General features: G+C 40.1%; 1 protein-coding gene across 1 annotated transcript in view; it reads left to right on the top strand.

The window, feature by feature from the left end:
* The window catches only part of fam135b (family with sequence similarity 135 member B), a 49,973-nt gene extending 28,070 nt beyond the window's left edge, over positions 1 to 21,903 (top strand). Inside the window, exons 9-20 of the mRNA XM_084918675.1 lie at positions 322 to 371; positions 2,610 to 2,765; positions 6,956 to 7,029; positions 7,110 to 7,264; positions 7,370 to 9,320; positions 14,822 to 14,988; positions 15,279 to 15,370; positions 15,459 to 15,556; positions 16,683 to 16,834; positions 16,990 to 17,100; positions 17,643 to 17,756; positions 19,941 to 21,903. Coding sequence (XP_084774801.1) covers positions 322 to 371; positions 2,610 to 2,765; positions 6,956 to 7,029; positions 7,110 to 7,264; positions 7,370 to 9,320; positions 14,822 to 14,988; positions 15,279 to 15,370; positions 15,459 to 15,556; positions 16,683 to 16,834; positions 16,990 to 17,100; positions 17,643 to 17,756; positions 19,941 to 20,146 — 3,326 coding nt within the window. The 3' untranslated portion in view covers positions 20,147 to 21,903. The remainder of the gene's footprint in view (positions 1 to 321; positions 372 to 2,609; positions 2,766 to 6,955; positions 7,030 to 7,109; positions 7,265 to 7,369; positions 9,321 to 14,821; positions 14,989 to 15,278; positions 15,371 to 15,458; positions 15,557 to 16,682; positions 16,835 to 16,989; positions 17,101 to 17,642; positions 17,757 to 19,940) is intronic.
* The last annotated feature ends 239 nt before the right edge of the window (positions 21,904 to 22,142 follow it).

The raw sequence follows: 22,142 nt of genomic DNA, 5'->3' as shown, positions 1-22,142 counted from the left end.
AAACCTTAACTTCGTATATATGTAGTGGAGTACAAACATGCTAATTGTAACCTCCAGTTTCCTGAACACAGTTTGATCACATGGTCTTAAGCAGTGAATGTAAATGTTTCCATATTTGCCCTTTTAGACGGGGCTTCGTGCAGCCTCTTAGCCACTCAGTAAAACAAGCCATTTCAGCTCCCTTCACTTCAGCTTGTCTATATCTAAAACTGTGCACATATGCTTAACTTGTTTTATAAGATTTTCAAACTATATGTGTGTATGACCCTCTGTCACAGGATAATGAAAGTTAAAACTCCCCAAATATCTTTATTCCCACAGATGTGTCGCCTGTAGAAGAAACTCTAAATCAGCTGACAATAGAGCTACAGGTAAGTTCATGTCTTTGTATGATAGTAACAAACATATCTTATCTTATTGTCTCTTTATAAATATTTTATTAAACAAAAAGTAGGAAAAATGCAGGTTAATCTATAAGTAAAAATAATTAAACTTAACAATCAATCCAACCATTACTTGTATGTGAATTATTGACATAATGCTATTTTATTTTTAACCTCATCAATGCACAGCACACACTGACAATAACAAAAATACTTTATTATAGAGCTCTATGTAAGAAAACATTACTTTTTTAGAGTCTAACCAACAAAGCAGCCTCTGTCACTTTTCACTTTGATGTCACTAGTCCATAGTACCTGCTGTTTCCTATTTGTTTCTATTCTAATACAAAAAAGCACCAGCATGCTAAGAATAGATTCACATTAAAAAAGTTATTTCTTTATATTGTTATGTGCTTCTAAGGAATCAAACGTCTTAATTTTTAAAGTGATCTGGAGCAAAAGTTTTCTAGACATTCTAACTCAACATTTGACACTCTGGCCATTTATTAAGTCACTCAACACTGACCTATGAACTATCAAGCAATCAAGTACAGGATGAGCCAGTGCTCTCACCGCACATAACAGAAACTTAGCAAAGAAAGACTTTTAAATACTATCTATAGGCACTTTGTTACGAGCAGCCTGTGAAAAAAAAATCACGATTTGCTTCCATGTGTTTAGATGAATCTGCAAAAAATGCCAAAGACAACTTATAAAATAGTATTTTTACACCAGTGAGGTGAATCCCAAAGAGCTATTAGTCAAAAACTTGGCGTATCTCATCATGGTGTGCAATGTGCTCTTAAAAAATTGGAGGTAGCTGAGCAAGTGTCGGACAAAATAAGATGTAGCAGACCTAATGATATATATCACAGATGAACAGTATCTGATTTAGGAAAAAATCCGAAGACTCATCAGAAAAGGACTCTGTGGAAGGGTGGTGATAGTATAAGTAGTGGTTATAAGTTTGGGGTTCAAATCATTGAGTGGGTCATGAGAGATATACAGATATACAAATTTTAGCCAGTGGTGTTGGGAATCTTGTCTAATGTATGGAATTATGAAGATAGAAAGGTGCCATCAGATTTTGATCCACCATGATACAACTGGAGTTCTGGTTGGCAACAGCTTTTTTTTTTAGCTTGACAATGATCCCAAACACACTGCAGTAAAAACATAGACACAGTGGAACATTATCAGTCATAGACAGGCCTCTCCAGAGCCCGGACCTCAATATTACTGAAACAGTGTAACAGTTTGGGGTGGCTGTAGCTCAGGAGGTAGAGCAGGTCAGCTGCTGATTGGAAGGTTGGTGGTTTGAGTACTCCGGGAGAGTGGAAAAGCGCTATATAAGAACCAGTCCATTTAAGAGTGTGCACAGTGTTCATCTTGACCAAAAAGCATAAAGCAGCCAACATCCAAAGAAGAGTGAATCCTGGAGAACTATTCCTGAAAGCTCCTTACAGAAATGACATGAAAGCTTGACTAAGAGAGTTCAGGCTTTCGTGATCTTTGTGTTTATGTGCGGGAATCTATTCTTAGTACTTATTTCAGTTTACTTCCTTTAGTTTAGCTGAAAAAAAGGAAGTGTTTTAGTTCCCTCATTTTTTTGTCCCGTCTTTGTTGTTGTCCTGATGGCGTTCACCTGTTATTATTATTCTCCACGCTGTGTGCAATTAGTTGGTTTTCTACTTCAGTCTTTGTCAGCTTGTTGTGTGATCTCCGTCTCACTCCTTTCCCACTCTGTTTGTTACTACTTAAGTGCTTTTACCCTGGTTGTTTTTCTGCATTTGGTTTTAATTTCTGTGTTTTTCTGGCATCTCAGTGTGCATTGATATGTGCCTTAATCAGAATATGTTGGGGCATTTAATAAAATCTGTTTATGAGGCCGGAGCTTTTCAGTATAATGAAGCTATTAGATGATACCAGTAAAAATGGTCGTGATTAGTGTTTAGGTGAGCAGCTGCCAACCAGTCAATCTAGGATCTGACAATTCTTCGCTGTGTAGGCAAACTGCCACTCCATACTTGGATATAAATTTCCTATTAATAATCCGCCCACAGTCATTTTCATATCAGACAGATTGTAGATACTGTTTTCTTTGTAGGTATAAATATGTGAGCAGGACAATCACCCAGCCTTGGACTTGTGCATGCTTTATTCTGGGAGTTCTTTGAAATGCAACACTTTCAGCTAAATATTACAGGACTGCGTTTTTCTTTTCAGCTGCAAGAAGGCCACGAGAAGGTGGCGGAGCAGATCAGCAGGGACGTAAGCCAGCTCTGCTTCCAGCTGGCTGCTCTGTGGAGCTGCTTCCTGGAGGCCGCTGTGTTCAACCCCCACATCCTGTCCTATCTGGCCCAGGAGCACCACACGCTCAGGGTGAGAGTTCAGCTCCATCAAAGGCAGGCTTATACAATGTTCAAACGTCATCATTTGCCTCTCTGAGGTGCTGAGCCTTTATTAGGCCCTGGTGCCGATATGTTTAAATATAGTGATTGTGATCCACCCACGCTAAAATGCAAGAATACCACAGAACAATAAAACATGTTTCATAAGCATTGACATTTTATCTCTGAAAGCAGCTCCTTAAAGGCATGTTGTCACCAGTTTTCAGAAAGTAACATGATACTGAACAACAGTCTGTCTAAGAAGAATCAAACTAACTTTCACATTGATGAGGAAAAACATGTCAAAGTTAAGCCCAATCAAGCATCAATAACTGTTATGCACTAAAAAAGTTCGGATGATTACCTATAGAAAGTACTGTTAAATTTGTCCATCATGAAGATAGTTTGGATACAGCGCTTTCACAGGACTCAATGCGCACTCGTGAAAAATGAAGTACAGCCTTATTGCTTCCAATTTGGAGGTTAAGTAGGAGCCAGGTGCTATTGATTAAGTGTTCGTCCCAAAAAGGACTGACCTCTGTAAAAGCAGAGGTGACACAGTCCTCCCAGGGGTGGACATCCCAGCAAATTCATCCCAAGATTACCTCAAGCAAAGCTCAGAGATATTACAAAAATTACTTTTTAGAAAGAGCTGCTAGGAGAAAGTATTGTCTCCCTAAAAAGAACATGGCAGCGACTTTGGTTGCATCTTAGCAAACCTCAAGACCTCAAGAAAAATCCATCAATCAGATCAGACCTTCTACCTACTGTTCATCTTCTTCTTCTTTCACTGATCATCACCTACATCCTTAACCTTCAACACCTTCTTCCCAGATATCTGGCAACTCTTCCCTACCACCCAGGACCAGTTTTTGTGCTTTGCTCCTTCTTCAACTTCCAATATTTAATCCCTGTTCCTGCCTTCACTTGCTTCCTTTTCTTGACTTCCAAAGTCAACCTGCACCCTACCAACATGGTGTTGTAGAGATGAGTGGGCCAAAAATTCCCCCACAGTGATGTTAGAATCTAATAAAGTCATAGAGAAAGTGATTACTTCACATTCTTACTAGTAAAGATGGTTCTATAAGCTACTGAATGAGGTGTACTTAGTTTTTCACAGGAGTGCATAAAGTTCTGTAAAAAGAATATACATGTTACTGTCTCCTTAAAGTTTGGTATTGGAAATACATCTGATCCCATGACATCAATGTCTGTTTAATTACATGAAGATAATAAGATACCAGAGGCAGCCAAGTCAGTCTTTAAAAGGGGAGCTTTGTTCTCAATTCCAGCTCCTCATATTTATTCTTGGATTCTTCTACAGTAACTGCACATGATTTAAATTTATTATTATATATCCATACTGACCCTCAGTTCATCCTCTGTCTAAACAAGCCTTATAAGCTCTCCCTCCCCTGCCCTTAAGCCTAGTTGACTTTCTCAAACAGAAGATTTGATCGCAGGTGGGTAAGGAGCATGAAAAGTCTGTGCTTAGCTTACTGACAGGGCTGAACTGGGACAAAAAAATCTGCCCGGGCATTTTGACTAGAGACAAGGTATTATAGGAAAAGCCATAAAGCCTTTGAATGAAAATAAACACTGTTGTGACAGTGATATGCACTGTCTTGTTGGTATATGTATGATTTCTATACATGTTACATCAGATCAAAACTTTGGTTGTAAGATTCAGATAATTATTTATTAAAAGCAAAACATTTTAAATGTTAATGCTCTACCTGGCCACCTGCCAAAACTTTGCTAGACCCGCCCCTGCACAGTTACCAGCTGTCAGCTACTTAGAAAAGGATCCTGGTGTTATTTGTCTCTCAGAAACAGTTCATAACTTCCCTTTAACTCATTCATGTCACCTAAAAGGTAAACCTGTTTCTGAGGGGTAACGGTTCGATATTTTTTCGATACAAAAAAATGTTCATGCCTTTTTAATTTGTCATTTATTAAAATTATAAATATATATTTTAACTCAAAAGTACAGTTGAGGCAAATGCCATGTTGCAACGAGCTTAACTTCTGTCTTGCTAGCTTGCGCTGCGCTCAGTGGATCTGCACGTGACAGTGCAGCCTAGGCGGAGTAAAATGGTAAAATGGTAAATGGCCTGTATTTGTATAGCGCTTTACTTAGTCCCTAAGGACCCCAAAGGGCTTTACACATTCAGTCATCCACCCATTCACACACTGGTGATGGCAGCTACATTGTAGCCACAGCCACCCTGGGGCGCACTGACAGAGACGAGGCTGCTGGACACTGGCGCCACCGGGCCCTCTGACCACCACCAGTAGGCAACGGGTGAAGTGTCTTGCCCAAGGACACAACAACCGAGACTGTTCAACCGGCTTGAACCGGCAACCTTCGGATTACAAGGCGAACTCTCAACTCTTGATCGCAGTCGAACGCAGATCCACTGAGCGCTCAACACAGACAGCATCGTCAGAAGAAAAGTTGATAAAATAAATTAAAACATTTTGTATTGTTCAATACATATGCGTACCGAACCGAAAGCACTGTATCGAACGGTTCAATACCGATACGAGTATCGTTGCACCCCTACTGTTTCTCCATCACCTGTTCAGCTCTGATGATTCAGTAAGGACATCTCCTGGTTTCATCTTCATGTTTCCCTCTCACCACATATCCAAACCGATGTCATGACCAGCAGCTTTTACAGCTGTGGCTCCAGCAAACATCAGCTGATACTAGAAATTAATATTAAAAAATTCTAACAACAGTTGATCAAGCGTAAACGTGCTGCTGTTGTTTAGCGCGACATCCGCTGGTTTCCTATTTCTGGCGCAAAGTGGGCGATAAACAAACAAGAGAGACGGGACTTGAGACAGAAAAGCCGATCAGCTGATCATTGATCAGTTTCATGATTGAAATAACAACAGGAGAGAGAGGGGGAGAGAATGAGCAAAGAAAAGGCAGCTGTGCAGCAAAGACACAGAATAACTCCAGCTTTGTGTCTTTTCCATTCTAGCTGAAGTTCGGGACAAACTGTGTTCCTTCTCAGCTCAGTACGAAACGCGTAATATTTTCCCTGAATATGAGACGATTCCGTTTTTTACGGGACGGTTGGCAACTCTACTAACTAACCTTATGAATAAAATAAAGTTCACTATCAGTAACCACACAGCACCCACCCAGCAGTATAGAAACTCTGTCATGCTAGCTAGTACGCAGTATTATTATTGTAGCTGACTGTAAAAAGTCAGCACAACGAAAATAAACTCCACCTAAACTCGGTTTATATCTGACCCAGATAGACTGCAGGTCATAACTTCTTACCTGAAGTTCAGTTCATCTGACACTCAGACCGGCGGCCGCCTCGGGTCTCTGCTCCTCCTGCCTCCCCTTTCACTCATCCACCTGCTGGCCTCTATGGAAGCTTCGCCATAGAAACCACCACCAAACAACTAAGTTATTTTTACACATCTGCCAGCATCTGGCCAATCCACCACCTTTCATTGTTTATACTGTTAAAAAAACAACAACAAAAAAACATCAGCCCATGAAAACGAAAAATCACCATCGGGCATACCGGGCAAATACCCAGTATGCCCGATGGCCAGTCCAGCTATGCTTACTGAATGATAGATCAGAGACAAAGGTTTAAATGATGTAATTTCATATCATGAACCCCTGATCAGTCATGTCCCATTAAATCAAGTTCTTTTTTCCATGTACATAATTTATTCTGTTGTTAAATATTGAATACACTAATTTCCAATCTTGTGTAAAATGCATCAAATCGGTTGCCATTAAAACAGCAGGCTTGCTGCTCCCTCTCTGAGTCCACATTTAGACAATGTTTAGTCTCATTGCTGATGCACTTGATTATTTGTGAGCTTTGAGTGTTTCAAAAGGAATCATTCAAATTATAAATGCCATTCTGGACCTCTATATCCTAAAACTTGCTGAGCAATCTAATATGATTTTCCCTGCAGTTTCTATTAAATCACTGGGCTGTTTAATATGAAAATGTGCTACACAGTGGAGTAGCTCTCAAGCTTTTTTGTCTGTTTTTTGTGCTCATCAAATACTTGGTAAATTTTTCTTGCTTATTGAACCAAGAAATCGAACCCAACCATATGTTTGCCAGTGATCTGAGACTGAGACTGAGGCTCTTATCAAAAATTTATTTTTTTGTATGTGTCTGGAAACACAAGGTCAGGAGGTTCTCTGAGGCGTACTTTTTCACCGAGCACCACAAAGAGATATCTCTGACATTTCAAGAGGAATTGTAAGTACCACCCCTGTCAGAAAGCTCATTCTGTGAGTGCAAAGAAGTATAATATTTAATCTTGAATTGTCCTGATTTAGAATCAATAGACACGGCCAGATAGCTGCAGAAGTACGGAGCTCAGACTACTTGACCAAGATGCCTCCTTTACCTGTTGAGTGCCTGGACATCGATGGAGACTGGAACAGCCTGCCTATCATCTTTGAGGACAGATACGTGGAGTCTCCTCAAACACGTACTACAAAATATATATCTTCTGCTACCTGCTATTAACATATCATTACGTATTGTCTCAGGACCAAACTCTTGTTCTACAAACTGAATTTCTTTATCTTTCCAGAGTACACATCACATGTGCCAATGCCTGCAACTGCTGATGAACAAACCAACTTAGATCTTGCCAAGAGGATTCTCGAAAGCAGCCAAGAAGCCGTATCACCAGCAGTACCCAAGGACTCTCTGGGTAGTGAATGCACGGACCTGCCCTTGTATGTCTCACTCACAGCAGACCAGAATAAGAGCGACACCAGATGTACCCAGAACATCATTCCTACTGAGGGCAGAACTGAACTTTCCGCGGCAGTGAAGGAAAACTTGACGGAAGCAGCAGAAAATAAGGAGAGCTATAGTTCAGGCGAGATCTACGTTGCAAATAAGTCATGTGATTCTTGTAGAGGAGAGGCACTTTTGGCTCCCTCCTCAAGCTTTAGTCCCCTCACAGATTCTGCAGACAACAGTGACAAGTCTCTTTCTCATCCTGTAACAGAAGTAATTGCCCAACTTTGTGATGCCACAAACCACAGCAATGCAATAGAGAATGAAAACACTGAAGAGCAGCCTAACATCGCCATGCCTTTAAATCACTCAGTGGATGATGAAAGTGAGGATGTCCCTCCTATCAGTGTACCCGCTGGCTGTCCAGTAATACCACTCTTTCCGGGTGAGCTCAGAAAAGAGACGACTCATCGCGGAGGTTTGGTCGGCACCAAGGTCATGAAGCGCTCGTCCTCTGTTATTTCAGACTCTGGTATCGAGAGTGAGCCCAGCTCTGTAGCGTGGCCGGTGGAGGCCGCACTGCGAGGACGACCCCCTCTGGACTTTTCCAGTGAACGGGAGATCCCACAGCAAATAGTGTTAAATCATCCGGTGCACCGGAGCTATCTGGAAGGCCTGCAGATGGAGAGCAACGGCAGCCTTCCAAGTGGAGGTATACAGGCTTCACTTACATCAATTAGTTCTCTGCCCTATGAGGAGGATCAGCATCAGAGGCAGCTAAGCAAGCTGACCAAATCTGTTTCTGCGCCGCAGATAAGTAGCCCAGAAGATGTAGAGGATGGCCATATGCTGCTCAACCAGGAAACAGATTGCAAGAGCTTAGTACAACATGAAGATTCATGTAGGACAAACTGTTCTTTGTACAGCAACCTGGATTCTGGACAGTCAGAATTATCTCCATTAGACATGAGTTCATCATCAAATCCTGGCCATATTGTCAAGGAGAATGGGACCTCTGAAAAGTCAAACTCTCCACAGTACCTGTCAGACACATACAGGATAAAGTCAGCGTCAAGCAGTGTTTCTGAAGTATTACTTTTACAAGAGTCTGCAGAAAGCCCTCATGTCAAGGAAAGTGCTGTTAATGGCAGCCAAAGGGAGAATACGAACAATCAAACACACATCAGTGGAGTAACCTCAGTGAAGGATGTCTTTGTCGTTGAATCGGAAACAGTGCCCTGCGGCTGTGGAAACAAACCATGTGTGCATGAAAGTGCAACAGATCAGGAGAGGATTAACACGGGAGATGAGTGCCAAAGTTTCCATCAGACCCAACTATTCGGGCCTGAGAAACATGAATGTCTAGATCCCTCACAGATACTTATAAAACCTTCATGCTTCAGTGATCTGCCCAACAGTAACAGCACCACTCAGAGGCCAAGTGACCCCTTGGGCGTGACAAACAGAGAGATAGTGTCACCTGCTGATGTAAATGGAGTGTCGAGCTGTGAGAAAGCGCCTTTGGACTGCCAATCCAAGGCCTCCAAGATCCCTAACTCAGGACTAGCCTTTGTGAACAAGAAGATGGTGGAGGTGGTGAACATGTCAGTCTCCTGTGCCCCAACCTGCCTCCCATTTTCATCCGTCCTGAGAGACTCTCCATCTATCAGTGGAATGTCCACTCGTCAGACTACCTCACCTATCACCCATCAGCCTCTGGGCTCCTTCGGTATCATCTCCTCATCTTCACTCAGTCCCCTGAACATGGATGAAGAGACAAATGAACGAATGCTGAAGTGAGTTTTTGTTTTTCCTAACAGGCATTCTACCTCTTTGTATCCCGCTAAGTTTATTAGTACACTTACTACTTACTTTTGTGTTGCTGCTCAATACAAAAAAGATATTTTAAAGTGCAAATCACATCCAATTTACACAGAGTATTAAGATCTATAAGCCCATACAACTTTCTTTTGGTATTTACCAAGCAGTAACATTTAGAAATGAAAAATTAAATGCATTAGCTAAGCCGGCAGGCCTAGCAATGCTTGCTAGCTTAGCTAATATATAACGTCTCATTGAAATGTGCTCAATTCTCTTTGCACTGCAAAGTAAAATAACTTTTCCCAAAGCAAACAAACAATATGCAAGATGCATGAAGTTGGGAATATGGGAAAAAGCAGAAATACACAAAGAATGATACACATACAGTGCCAGTGTGTGCTAACAAAAAGACAAGACTTATGCTGCACTTTGGTTTGCAGAACAAGCAAGAAAATCAACAACCGCCTACTTAAAGAAGCACAAGTATATTTTCAGTCTGAAGATCTTAAACCTCTGAGGTCTGAGTTGACATCACTGGCAACACCAACTCTAATCCCAACCTAACCATAATCAGTGGGAATTTGTCATATATGGTTTTTTTTTATGTGTTCCCTCAAGTTCTGGCAATGAGGGAATCAAGAAAAAAAAACTGACACACTGAAAACTATTCATATTTATTAAAATAAAGGCATCTTTTACCTTTTTCTAAAAACTGTTTTAGGGTAGGACGAGGGTTAGGATTATGGTTACCACCTATGATGACTTTGGCCTAGGGTTAACTGGATTCTTCAAATAAACCTTAAACTTAGTTACCAATAAAATGTGGCATTAAACTGTTGACTTCGGTCAACACTGACCTACTGAGTAGCTGCAAATTTAAACATGTATTAACATAGCTTTGCAAATGTTCTCAGTCCTTTGACATCAGTTCTGTTATGCACTTTTAAAGTTCAAGGACCGATGTGATCAATTTCACGAGTTTTGAAGCGCAGTATTTAGCTTAAATGTCTGTATAACTATCTATTAAATATGTACAGTGTGTCTTGTACAACAAAGACTTTCTTGATTAACACCCACCAAACACGGAAGATGGAAAAGAAACGTGAGAATATAATATTTTTGTTCTTTTTAAAGCTCTTGCCAATTAGTGTAAAAGTAAAGTAACCATCCTAGCAGATATGCATCAAAATCTGTAGACATTTTTTCTGATAAATACTTGCTTGTCTATACTATAATACTTGCTAGGGTTTGAGACTTGAGGTCATCACTAATGAGAATTTAGATCTCAGGGGGTTATGGTGGGCTGGATTTATGTTCAGGGTTCCTTTCTCAATTGGGTGTCAATAAAAAAATGTTTCTAAAATTTAGCTCGACTTCTGAAGGAAAATTTTGGAGTGTTATCATCATCCACACCACGCTGCAGGAAACAAATCAGTGATTCTTGAGATAAGGGACAAAACATGTCCGGCAGATAAAACCCCAATTTTGTGGTTAAAAATATGCATACAAGTGTTAACCCAACTGCCTAAAAGACAAACCAAGGCAATGTTTATACAACAAAACTATGATTTTGTATTTTTTATAAATATATATTCATTTTAAATGGTACAATACATTACCAGTACCTTAAAAATCCATTGTCCAGAAGCAGGTGTGATAATATTAAAATACAGAAAAAAAATTAAAAGTAATGTAAAATTAAACATCATGGCTCTCGTCACTAAGTATTTAAGTCAATACCTTATATAATATCAAAATATGCAATTGAAAATTTATTTTTAAATATTTTTTAAGTGATTAAAATCATGTCCAGAGTTTTTGTCAACACCGTCAGATTTTTTTAAAAGTACAAAAAAATCAGGAATTATTGTGGGTAGCTTACACTCTGAGGACCCCTTTACCCCTTCCTGTTTGATACGCATGCCATGAGGTCACTGCTGTGATAATTTGTTTGTTTTTATTTCATTTATTGCACACCTTTCTGATAAAACTCTGTGTCACAACCATAGTGCGTCAACACCAAAGTCGATGTAAACCAAGATTTAATTATTTTTTTTGTAAAAATAGCCTCATTTAGGTAGATTGTAGAGGCCATAAGCAACTTATGAAAAACAAGATGGCTTCTGTCAGATAAACATGTGTTATGAGAGAAAGTCGGGTATTTTGTCAACACCATCAGGATTTTTGTCTGACGGTGTTGACCCTTTTTCTAATGGTGTTGACAAATGTCACAAAAGTGTGCTATTCACCATTTATATTAAGTTATTTTTTACTAATATTTCAGTCATATTACTTCTTGTGTATTTTACTGATATTTCTGCTTCACAGATGTGTCAAATATTATCAAATTTGCCTTATCTTGAATCTCATTGTTTATGTATACATTATTAATCCTGTAGGAAAATGCTTAGTCCTCTGCATTTAACCCATTCACTCAGTGATGCAGTGGGCAGCTACCAATCCAGGATAGCCTCTGTTCATTGGATTTGAACGCCCAACCTTTCGATCATGTGGCATCTACTGAGCTAGCTGTGCCCCGAGAGCTGCTCTTTAAGTGATGATGTATGAATCCTGCTTCCGGGCCCAAACTACTCTGTGTTTATTAAGCCCATTGTGCTGTTAAAATGTTTTAATGCTTTTTATCTTGTTCTATTACATCTGAACAAGCCCCTAAAAACAGCCAGTGATCACTGTCAGCCTAACCATCGGGAACCCTCACGTTAACTTTTATCAAGTGGAAAAAAGTTAGCACTCATCCTCCAGCTTCACTGTGTTTATGTTATGCTAACACAGCTGTGTCGCTAGCGATCACGTAGCACATCACTATATACCAGCTAGCCCAACTTCAGTAACCTGACAATAGTCACTGCTGTTTAGTTTTCTGTCTCCATTTATGTTGGAAGTGGTAGCAGAGCTGGTTTATCATGTTCAGGTGGAAACAAGCAATCTAACTTCTAACTCTGTTAAATTTCATATATTCTGTTTTCATGGATGCCTGGATGTTACACCTGGTAGAGCAGCCACACTGATCATTTTATTAAAGATGAAAGAATTTAGACAGTTTGTAACTCTCAGTGATGCCGCAGAGTTCCAAAGTCAAAGGAACTCTGAACCATCAAACTTAATGGCCGGATAGCATTTCTATTGCTTAATGCATAATTGTGTTGTGAATATTCATCCTTAATCTGTGAAAAAGCATAAGGTTCAGAAAAATTATAGTAATTACAAAATGGTACATTTCAGGCTAGAATAGCAAAGGGGAACCTGTCAGTAGAGGAACGAAAGAGAAGGAACAGGGATGATCAAAAAAGAAAGAGAGAAAAAATTAACAGCCAGCCTGAGTTGAAGAAAGAGTTTCTCATAAAGGAAAGGGAAAGATGGAGAAATAGAGTGAAAGAGGGAAAAATAAAGAACACCAGTGATCTGAAAGGAAGAGAAAAAAGTCAGAAGAGAAGGTTTTGGAAACAAGCACAGAGAGTCAAAAGGAGAGAAAGTCCAGCAGGGTCTAAACACACAACCACAGAGAACTTTAGGAATCAAGGAGTAGTAGGCGGCTACTTGCTGGTGAACTATTAAGCTGTAGAACTTGACATGTGCAAAAACAGAATTGTTATGATGTGTCTTGTGATATTACAAAGGTTGTTAAGGTTTAATTGTCATTTTGAAAGAAATAATATCTTGTTTTCTACTAGTGTGTCACCACCGTCAGATTTGTGTCACCACCGTCAGCACCTTGTCAACTCCATAATATGGAGTTTTTGTTTATTTTTCTCTTTTGGAGAACCATATATTTTCCTCCCTCATGATCTTCCAATAAAAATACGTAATCTTCTCAATAAATGTGTAATTTGCATGCTGCTTAATATGACTGTTTCTTATACAGATTAAATACAAGCTTCTGAAAATATGTATGACTGTAACTCTAATAATAAAAAGCCAAAACAATCTTACTTTTAAATGTGGTATAATTACTTTGAAAACATATGTGCATAAACAATAGAATAGAGAAGCTGCTAATAAGATAAGATAACATAAGATGACCTTTATTAGTCCCACAGGTGGGAAATTTGTTTTGTTACAGCAAAAGTGCAAAGTTATGTAGCAGAAATTAGAAAACACTGGAATGCAATAGAATAAAATAAAATACTATATACAATAGAATAGAATAGAATAATATATACAATAGAATAAAATAGAATACAAATGCTATATACAACTGAACTGAGTAAGAAAAGTAATAGTCAAAATAGCTGAAACAACTTCATTTAAAATATATATTTTTGCATTTCTTTGTGTCTGACGGTGTTGACAAAAACCTTGCACTTCTCCAGCAAAAACATAAATTATTAAAAAATGTTACACCTGGAAGATTGTACCAAAACATGGTGAGACAGCCAAAACTTTGTGTAACAATTATATGTAAATGTATTTTTGAAAAATCAAAAAATATATTTTAGAAAATTAAAACCTGTTTTGTCCCTAATTTCAGGAATCACTGAAGGCCAAAAAATGAGGGGTTTTCATGGGTTTTGGGAGATGACTCCTGACATCTGGTGCAGTAGCTGGCAGTGCTTGGAAAGTCTAGCATAACAAAATGAAACGAGGGCAAATTTGAAGCAAGGAAGCCAAAACGAGGTGAAATGCCTCCTGAATGTATTAAGTCACATCAAAGAGTACACAGACAAATCCATCATAATAAGCTGAAAGTACACTAACTTGAATCGGATTGGCTTTGACTTCTGCATGACTGTAATCTGAAACCTGGCAGAATGACAGAGTAATAAAACTTTTGAGCAGCTTACTGGTTAGTCTGAGACTTCTGTTAAGCAACACGGGCTTGCTCAAGAAGTGGGCAGCATGAGCATGTAAATTCTGAAAATTGAATGTAGGTTGTCTATTATATTTGGGCCACACGGCGAAAGCTGTAGGAGTAATTCACTTTTTGGAAAATGAAACATTCATCAACTTGTCTCTCTAAGACAGGGGTAGACAATTAGGTTTTCCCAACGGGCTGCAAGTGAGATACTGGGACTGTTGTGGAGGACTGTACCAGTAGGCTGGACTCAGTTCTGCTTAATATCAATTTTATCTTTTTATAAGACTACTGGCGCGACCCTCCACATCTCATGTGGCCCCTTGGGGAAATTAATTTGCCACCCCTGCTCTAAGGTCTACATGCCAACCCTAAACTCAGGCCTAAGTCTAAAGCTAGGCAGTATATATTTTATAGTATATAATTTTTAAAAAATATTATTAAACTATTCTCTCCAGTGTTTACAGTCAAGAATCATAAAAATGAATCATTCTGTCACACATGAAAAAGTAGTCACATTTTGCCCTTTTAAGACTAACTTACAATTAGAACGTATGATGGCTGAGACTGCAAAGGGTTAAAGGCTTAAATCACCTCATATCGCATTAGATTAAAATTGTTCAGTATAAGTTTAGTAATATAATATCACATTTTTTTCTCCAGTTTCTACAAAGCCAAAGAGGAGCTGTTCAAAGAGTTGAGCTTCCAGGCCAGCTTGTACAGCGACCTCCCGTTCCTGGCATCAGATCTCCCCTACTTCCCTCCTGAAGAGGATGATGAGGAGTTTGATGACGGCATACACCTGGTGGTGTGCGTCCATGGGCTTGATGGTGAGGCTGCACATTTAAAAAATGTTCTGCTTCGCTGCGATCCAGTTCCACGTCTGCATTGCACTGACACATCCATAACTTTCTGTACAGCCTTTCATATGATTCCCTATTAGCATTGTAAATGTAATATAGTCTGATAAAGTCCTACAACTTTATTACACTGCACTGTGCAGTCTGTGAATACTAATTCCCTGAAACTCATTTCAGGTTAACTTTTAAATGTTTATCGAACATGCTTAATAAAAGCAGAGCTACAAACTTTGTGTGTCTATTTCGTCACCTGCTTCCAGGAAACAGTGCTGACCTTCGGCTTGTGAAGACTTTCATAGAGCTGGGACTGCCAGGATCCAGGCTCGACTTCCTCATGTCTGAGAGGAACCAGGTACATTTGACAGTGACGGGAGCAAAACTGTGAAAGTGTGCTTCGAGGCAATTTGCAGAGCGCTGACAGCCTTGCTTTTCTCCCGCAGGCCGACACGTTTGCAGACTTCGACGCCATGACGGACAGGCTGCTGGATGAAATCATTCAGCACATCCAGCTCTACAATCTCACCATAGGCAGGATCAGGTCAGTCGGCCAGGTTTAACACGCTGCAGCTTGCCCATTATTGACACATTTCATTTTGATTGGATATTAAACCTCTTAATATCCACTAGCTTGCTGGTGAACCCCCTAAGGGCAGAGATAGGGTGCAAATACATTCAAGTGACTTTTCAAACAAGCCTGCTTCCAGAAATTAGAATATATCACCCTTCAAGTTGAGTTTATAGTTTCATTTTGGTCTTACAGTTCCTCTGCTAGAAGATTCTCATGTGGGAAGTCAATTGAGGTTAAGGGAAACCAGTAAAGGACCAGCCTGAGCAGTATTCAGTCCAGTCAGCAGATGGCAGCAGAGACTTTGCCCTGATTCTTCTGTGGAAGTCTTAACTTCGGAGAATGACAGCTCCGTGATAATGTATAGACTCAAAATGGATAAGTGGCAGAAAACAGATGAAAAGCTCTTATCATACCGTGCCAATAAGCTTGTGACTTTCACATGATAGACTGCGCTGCTTTATGCAGCACTGTGCTGCCTAGTTCCAATCAAATTAAGCTATTCATCTTCCCGCTTAATTGCCCTCAATGTGACAATTTATTTCTTTGTGAGAGTTTCTGCCCAAGTTTCTTAACTCTCTTTTTATTGTGGCGTATTCTCTGGGGAGCGAGTATCAAAGACAAAAGGCAATGGAGTGCTGCAACAGCATCTGGTTCTTTCCACATTACCTCTATATTTAGTTTGGGAGCAGACAAATGAGAAGGAGCAGGCATGGAGATGAGGGATTGTGGGTAGAGCCGCAACAGTAGAGTAATTAAACTAAGTGACAGACATAGCTTGATGAATCTAATATTTCCCACTGCTGGGAAGCTGCTATTAATTCGTGTGGTTTGTCCTCTATGTTCGCATCAATAAGTTGTCATTGCCTTTGAGGATGTTTAAACATTTAGCAAGTTAATGAATTTTCTGTAATCACCGCATGCTGCAGCAGGAATCTCCAAATAGCTTCCGCTGCAACCCGTTCCTGCTTCCAGAGGAATCTACCAAAGCTATCGGGCAGTGTCGTAGGTCAGCAGCGTTGGAGGCATTTTTTTTTCCCAGCCGCCCACTCATGCTGCAAGTTCCTCTCTCTGAAAGTTGTTTGTCTTCGGCCAACAGCTTCATCGGCCACTCTCTGGGGAACATCATCATCCGCTCGGTGCTGACGAGGCCTCGCTTCCGCTGCTATTTGCCCAAACTGCACACTTTCCTCTCACTGTCAGGGCCACACTTGGGAACGCTGTACAACAACAGCACACTGGTCAGCACAGGTGAGGCCTCGGCTCGTCTCCTGGAAGAAGGCACAGCGCTGCGCGTTTCGTGCCTCTCAGCAGCATATTGTCTTTTGTCTAAGAATATCATCCATACTGCTCAGCTACTGTGATGCATGTGGAGTCCTGATTCGGTGTGTGTGTGTTTTGCTTAGGTTTGTGGTTAATGCAGAAGCTGAAAAAATCCGGATCTTTGCTGCAGCTCACCTTCAGAGATCACGTTGATCCACGGAAAACGTTCCTCTATCTCCTGAGTCAGAAACCAGGTACGGCTTGAAAGCGGCTGAGATCCGAAACAGAGGCTGGGTGTTGACGGCCCCACTTTACAGACTGTTGCTTGAAAGGCAGGCTGTTCAAATATTCATGAAAATGTTGTCATCTTGTCTTTTTTTTGTCAAATTTCTGTACGTGTCAGCTCACTAACACTCAAACCCCTGCCAGCGAGCTGCAAGAGGCCTGTGAGAGGCCTCCCCACTGTGTGAGTGGAACAAAGCAGTCGTTTGTCACACAGGCTTGAAGAAGATAAGCCTGAAAACGCTTTTTTACCCCCCTCTCTACAGCTGTGGCAGGCTGACAAAGTGATCCAAACCCTGTCATTGGAAACCCACCAGTGCACTCTCTTAAAAGCACACAGAGAGGAGACTAGAGAGAGAGAGAAAAAAACACAGCTTTATCGTATCAAGGCCTGTCATTGTGCTTTGTGATTGTACTTTGCATTTTACAACCAATTCAATCCTTTACCCTGTCTTACCCTCCTTCTCTCTACACTGTGCTGTCTCCTTTACTTGCGTCTTTCATGTCCTTGTAGGGCTCCAGTTCTTCAAGAACGTGGTGCTAGTGGCGTCTCCGCAGGACCGCTACGTTCCTTTTCACTCTGCCAGAATAGAGATGTGCAAAACTGCTCTCAAAGATAGAACCACAGGTGAACAATGCAGCTGTCATTACTTTAGCTCATATTTGTATTTCAATAGTTTCTATCTGGATATCTGGGCATCCAGGGGCCTTGTCGTCCACATTATTTTAGCACACTTGTTTATTCCTAGAATGACATTTTACATTATTCACGAAAGGAGCGTGCCTCACATAACAGCAGGTAAGACTGTGTCCCCTTCTCTCCTCTAACACTGCAGGTTAATAGGGAAGACTTGGCAGAACAGTGTCATAAAAACAGCAACTACATATTCTGATCGCCTCAGGTCAGAGTTGGAGTTAGAGTTGGTGGTGTCATCGATGACTTAAATGCCAGAAGGTTAATTAGTCACACTTTTTCTCATTTCATGCCATCCCTGTTGAGTTAAAATAAGATATAGGAATGCTTTACTTTTGTTTTACGTATGTCTGGGTCTAGAACACCCACATGCAAAATCTTTTAAGGGCTTCATCAGTGATCCCAGCCTTTGCTCTCAACACTGACCTTATTATTTGGAGAGAAGCAAAAAAGTACCTCTTTGGAAAATAGCCTCAACAGATTTTTATATGTGTCAGTGAGAATTATTCCTCTCTTTGTCCATGGATTGCCAAGACTTTATGGAATAATGAAAAAAAGAAATCTTATACCATACATTTAGGGTTGGGGTTATCAGTGATTATAGATGGTTAGCAGAAGACCTGTAACTGTGCCAGTGTAGTCCAGATACCATTCACTGATGTATCATCTTCTAGTTTTATATGTTTCTTAGTCATCCAGGTCAGGGTAGACTCAAGAGCTTAAAAAAAGAAAGGAACTGGACCGTTCATCCAAGGCTATGTCCACACGTACATGGGTAGTTTTGAAAACGCTGACACCCAGGCTTCTAGACTTCTGATTGGCCAACATTTCGTTTTTAGCGTTTACATGTGGACAGAGTTTTGTTTTGTTTTTTCAAAACGAAAACGGAAAATCTCCGTTTTCAAAAATATCCGTGTGCGTGTGGACGTAGCGCAAGAGACTTCTTCAGATTTAAAAACCAAAAGGTGGAGAGTTCAAGGTGGTCTTGAGGGTCGTTGATCCACTATTGATCATGCGTGTCATCACATGAGCTAAGGTGTGAAAACAGGCGCAAGTTGTTAACGTCACCAGGAGTTAAGGGTTAAATCACTGTGAGACCTTAAGGTAACTAGAGGCAAAGTGTGAATACGGGTAAAATGCCTGGAAAGAGATCTCAAGACTACATGGTAGGTAGCTGATAGCTGGTGTTGTAAGCCATGAGCTCTGTATAACTCCCACTGGGAGGTAAATACCTGGCACTCTGCACCTTTTGTTTTTAGAAATCAAGAAACCTTGAATGAGAAGTGAAATGTCCTTAAAACATCAAGCCGTCAAGCTCTTAAAACATCTACTAGTTTGTATAAAAACCGTTTAGCATGTGGCTAAATATGAATGCATCACCTGATGACGTCTTTAACAAATTCATTTGCTTTCATTTATAAACCTCTGGACTTTAACAGCTCAGATTTAGCAACTTCTTCTAAATTTCTACCCATATGGAAAACTTAAGTCATACATATCTGTGCAGACACTCTGAACTGATCCTGTCACCCATGTTCCACACATGACGTGGTTGGGGGGGTTGGCATAACATTTTCAGTTTTACAGGAGATTAGGCTCTAGGGTGTTGTATGGCAACCAGCCAAGACTCTAGGAAGTCATTGCACTGGGGCAAAAAACAGGCTGGCTCACCAGCACCTGTACATGCCTCATGTGACTTTGGGCAAAAATCCCAGTAAGGGTAAACACTCTGCAATGGCAAAACTTTGCACTCATCAGAGATTTCAAAAAAGTGGAACGGAAGTATGTTGCAGTAAGTATGCAAATCAGAAAAATTGACAAGAATTATTGTTATTATGGGGCGTATGTTTCATGTTTCATATTAAGGTCGTTTAGATGGTGGTGATGTTCTGCACTGCGTTATATTTAGAAGCTTTCCTAATTTTATATCCACTCTATCAACATGAAAAAGTAAGTTTCTCCATAGAATATCTGGCATTTGTTGACCAAACAAAAACAGCTGATGAATCACTAATGAATCTAACTGTGGCCCTAAGTTTTAACACTTGAATATGGATAAGACATCATGCACGTAGGAGGACTCGCCATTACTTTCCTTTTTTTTCCCTCGTACTGAAGGGCCCGTGTACACCGAGATGATCAACAACCTCCTGCAGCCACTCGTAGAAGCTAAAGAGTGCCGCCTGATCCGCCAGAATGTGTTCCACGCTCTACCCAACACAGCCAACACGCTGATCGGCCGTGCCGCCCACATCGCCGTCTTGGACTCTGAGCTATTCCTGGAGAAGTTCTTCTTAGTGGCAGGACTCAACTACTTCAAGTAAAGGTGCTCCTACTGCAGGCTTACTGGACCGATCTGAATGGTGGATAAAGGGGTCTAAAGGAAGGGGATGAGGTCATTTTACCCTGTACAATAGATGTAATGTATATATTTCCTGGTATCCAAGAGGCCAGATTTGTATATCCCATTTGTTAGGATGGTTAGCAGCTGTTAATAAAGGATTGGTATATCGTGACTGTTTAAACCGCTAACTCAGAAGTCTGAGTTTGATGTGTAGCCAGTCAAAGCAAAACATCTGACATCGATGACAGGATTGATTGTTGTTGTTTTGTCGGCCTTATGAATAACCTCTCAGCCAGAACACTAACAGATGCTAATTGTGGTTTAAAGCATTTACTTACTTTCCCTTTAGAGTTGGTTTAGAGCCTTTGCTATCGCTGGTTGATTGAATTCTTCTTTAAGGGTTACACTAATGATAGTCTTACACTATCCTTACAAGGCAATAGATGCATAGCATTTATGTCCTTGATTGTACATGAAGTATTTTGTTGTACGAAACATAGATGTTCATTTATACAGAAATGACTATATTGTTTAAAATTATTTATTTTTTACCTGCTTATGTTATTTACAGTGTAAGTAGTCCGTCTACATTTAAGTCTCTGTGTGTAATTATCATCAAATGTGTCAAATGAAAAGTAAAAAGTGTGTTGTCTGTATGTTTATCTGTACATCTCAAAAAAATCTTGCTGTCCATGACTAGCTAAGTGTTAGGCTACAACAAACGTTTGCATAGAAGTGTGCAGCAAAGTATATTTGATAAGAAATGATCCTACCTGCTGTGATAGCATTTACTTTGTAATTGTGTTTTTGTACTGACTTAGTAACAGATTAACAAGATTCAGGATCGGACCATTTGCTAAGCCCCACCTCCCCTTAGTTACCATCGTGCCACCTGTCGAGCTTTTCAGCCTCTCAAGGCCCTTATGCAATTTAGAATGATACCCCTCCAACCTGCAGTAATGTTTACATTACTAAAATGTGATGTCAGACCTAAGTAGACAAAAGCAGACCTGTCACTGCTCCTGGATTTTTCAGCGTTAGCTAGCTAACCAATCAAGCAAATCTCAGCTACTTGACTATCATACCTCTGTTTGACTTTGTTGCCTACAATTTTTCCTTTTTTAAGCTGAATTTAGACATAACATAGCTTTATTTGCATGATTTTTACACGTTTTGGGGTATGTTGGTTGGGGAAGCCAACATCCCAAAATGTGTTAAACAGCGCACAAAGGAAAAAGTAGTACAAGTTGTGATTAGACGCTTTTATACTGATTCTGTAGACATTTGACCACCAACCATTCATCACCCATTTTAGACATGTGCCAAAAATGGTGACAAGATCAGTTGAAGACTAGACACAAAAGCTTAGCGACAGTCTGACCATTACTTTGAAGGTGAGCTTTCTGGTTTGTTTTATATCTGCTTGGCTAATAGTGCCGGTAAAAGTGTTTGCTGACAAATCTGAAGAACTACAGGAAACATTTGCTGCCAACCAGTCAAGGCATACATATGTTTCCTTAGCAACAGGTTGTTGTATCATGTCCAATATGGCAGACAAATTTTAGGCAATGTGTGCATGGCATTATATAAAAAGTGAATGTGAATTTGGCATTTAGGATTTTTGGAACGAGAAGTGTATATGTAGATTCATGATGTTTTTGGACTTCTTAGATGGTGTGTTTGAAATAAATAACTGCACAGCCATAGTATTTGTCAAATAATGCAAAAAAAAAGAAATCAGCTCCAAATAAAAGATACTGTATGTGGCTTTAAACACGCATTTCTTCTAATGACCAGAAGGGGGCGACTCCTCTTGTGTCAAAAAGAACTTCTATAGTCAATGGAAAAATTGCCCTTGGCTCTTCTGATCTCTTTTATGGTGTCACAGTGCATGTTTGGTAAATTCTGGTCCTTAGTAGGTTAGTAGGTTATAAAAAAACAGTAAAAGGGTAAAAGCCCTTAGGCCAGGGCTGCTG

This window comes from Perissodus microlepis, chromosome 22 (assembly GCF_051167445.1).
Source record: "Perissodus microlepis isolate ML-2025 ecotype Zambia chromosome 22, ASM5116744v1, whole genome shotgun sequence".
Taxonomy (NCBI): domain Eukaryota; kingdom Metazoa; phylum Chordata; class Actinopteri; order Cichliformes; family Cichlidae; genus Perissodus; species Perissodus microlepis.
Note: the sequence above shows the minus strand (reverse complement) of the source record. Positions and strands in the feature narration are given on the sequence as shown.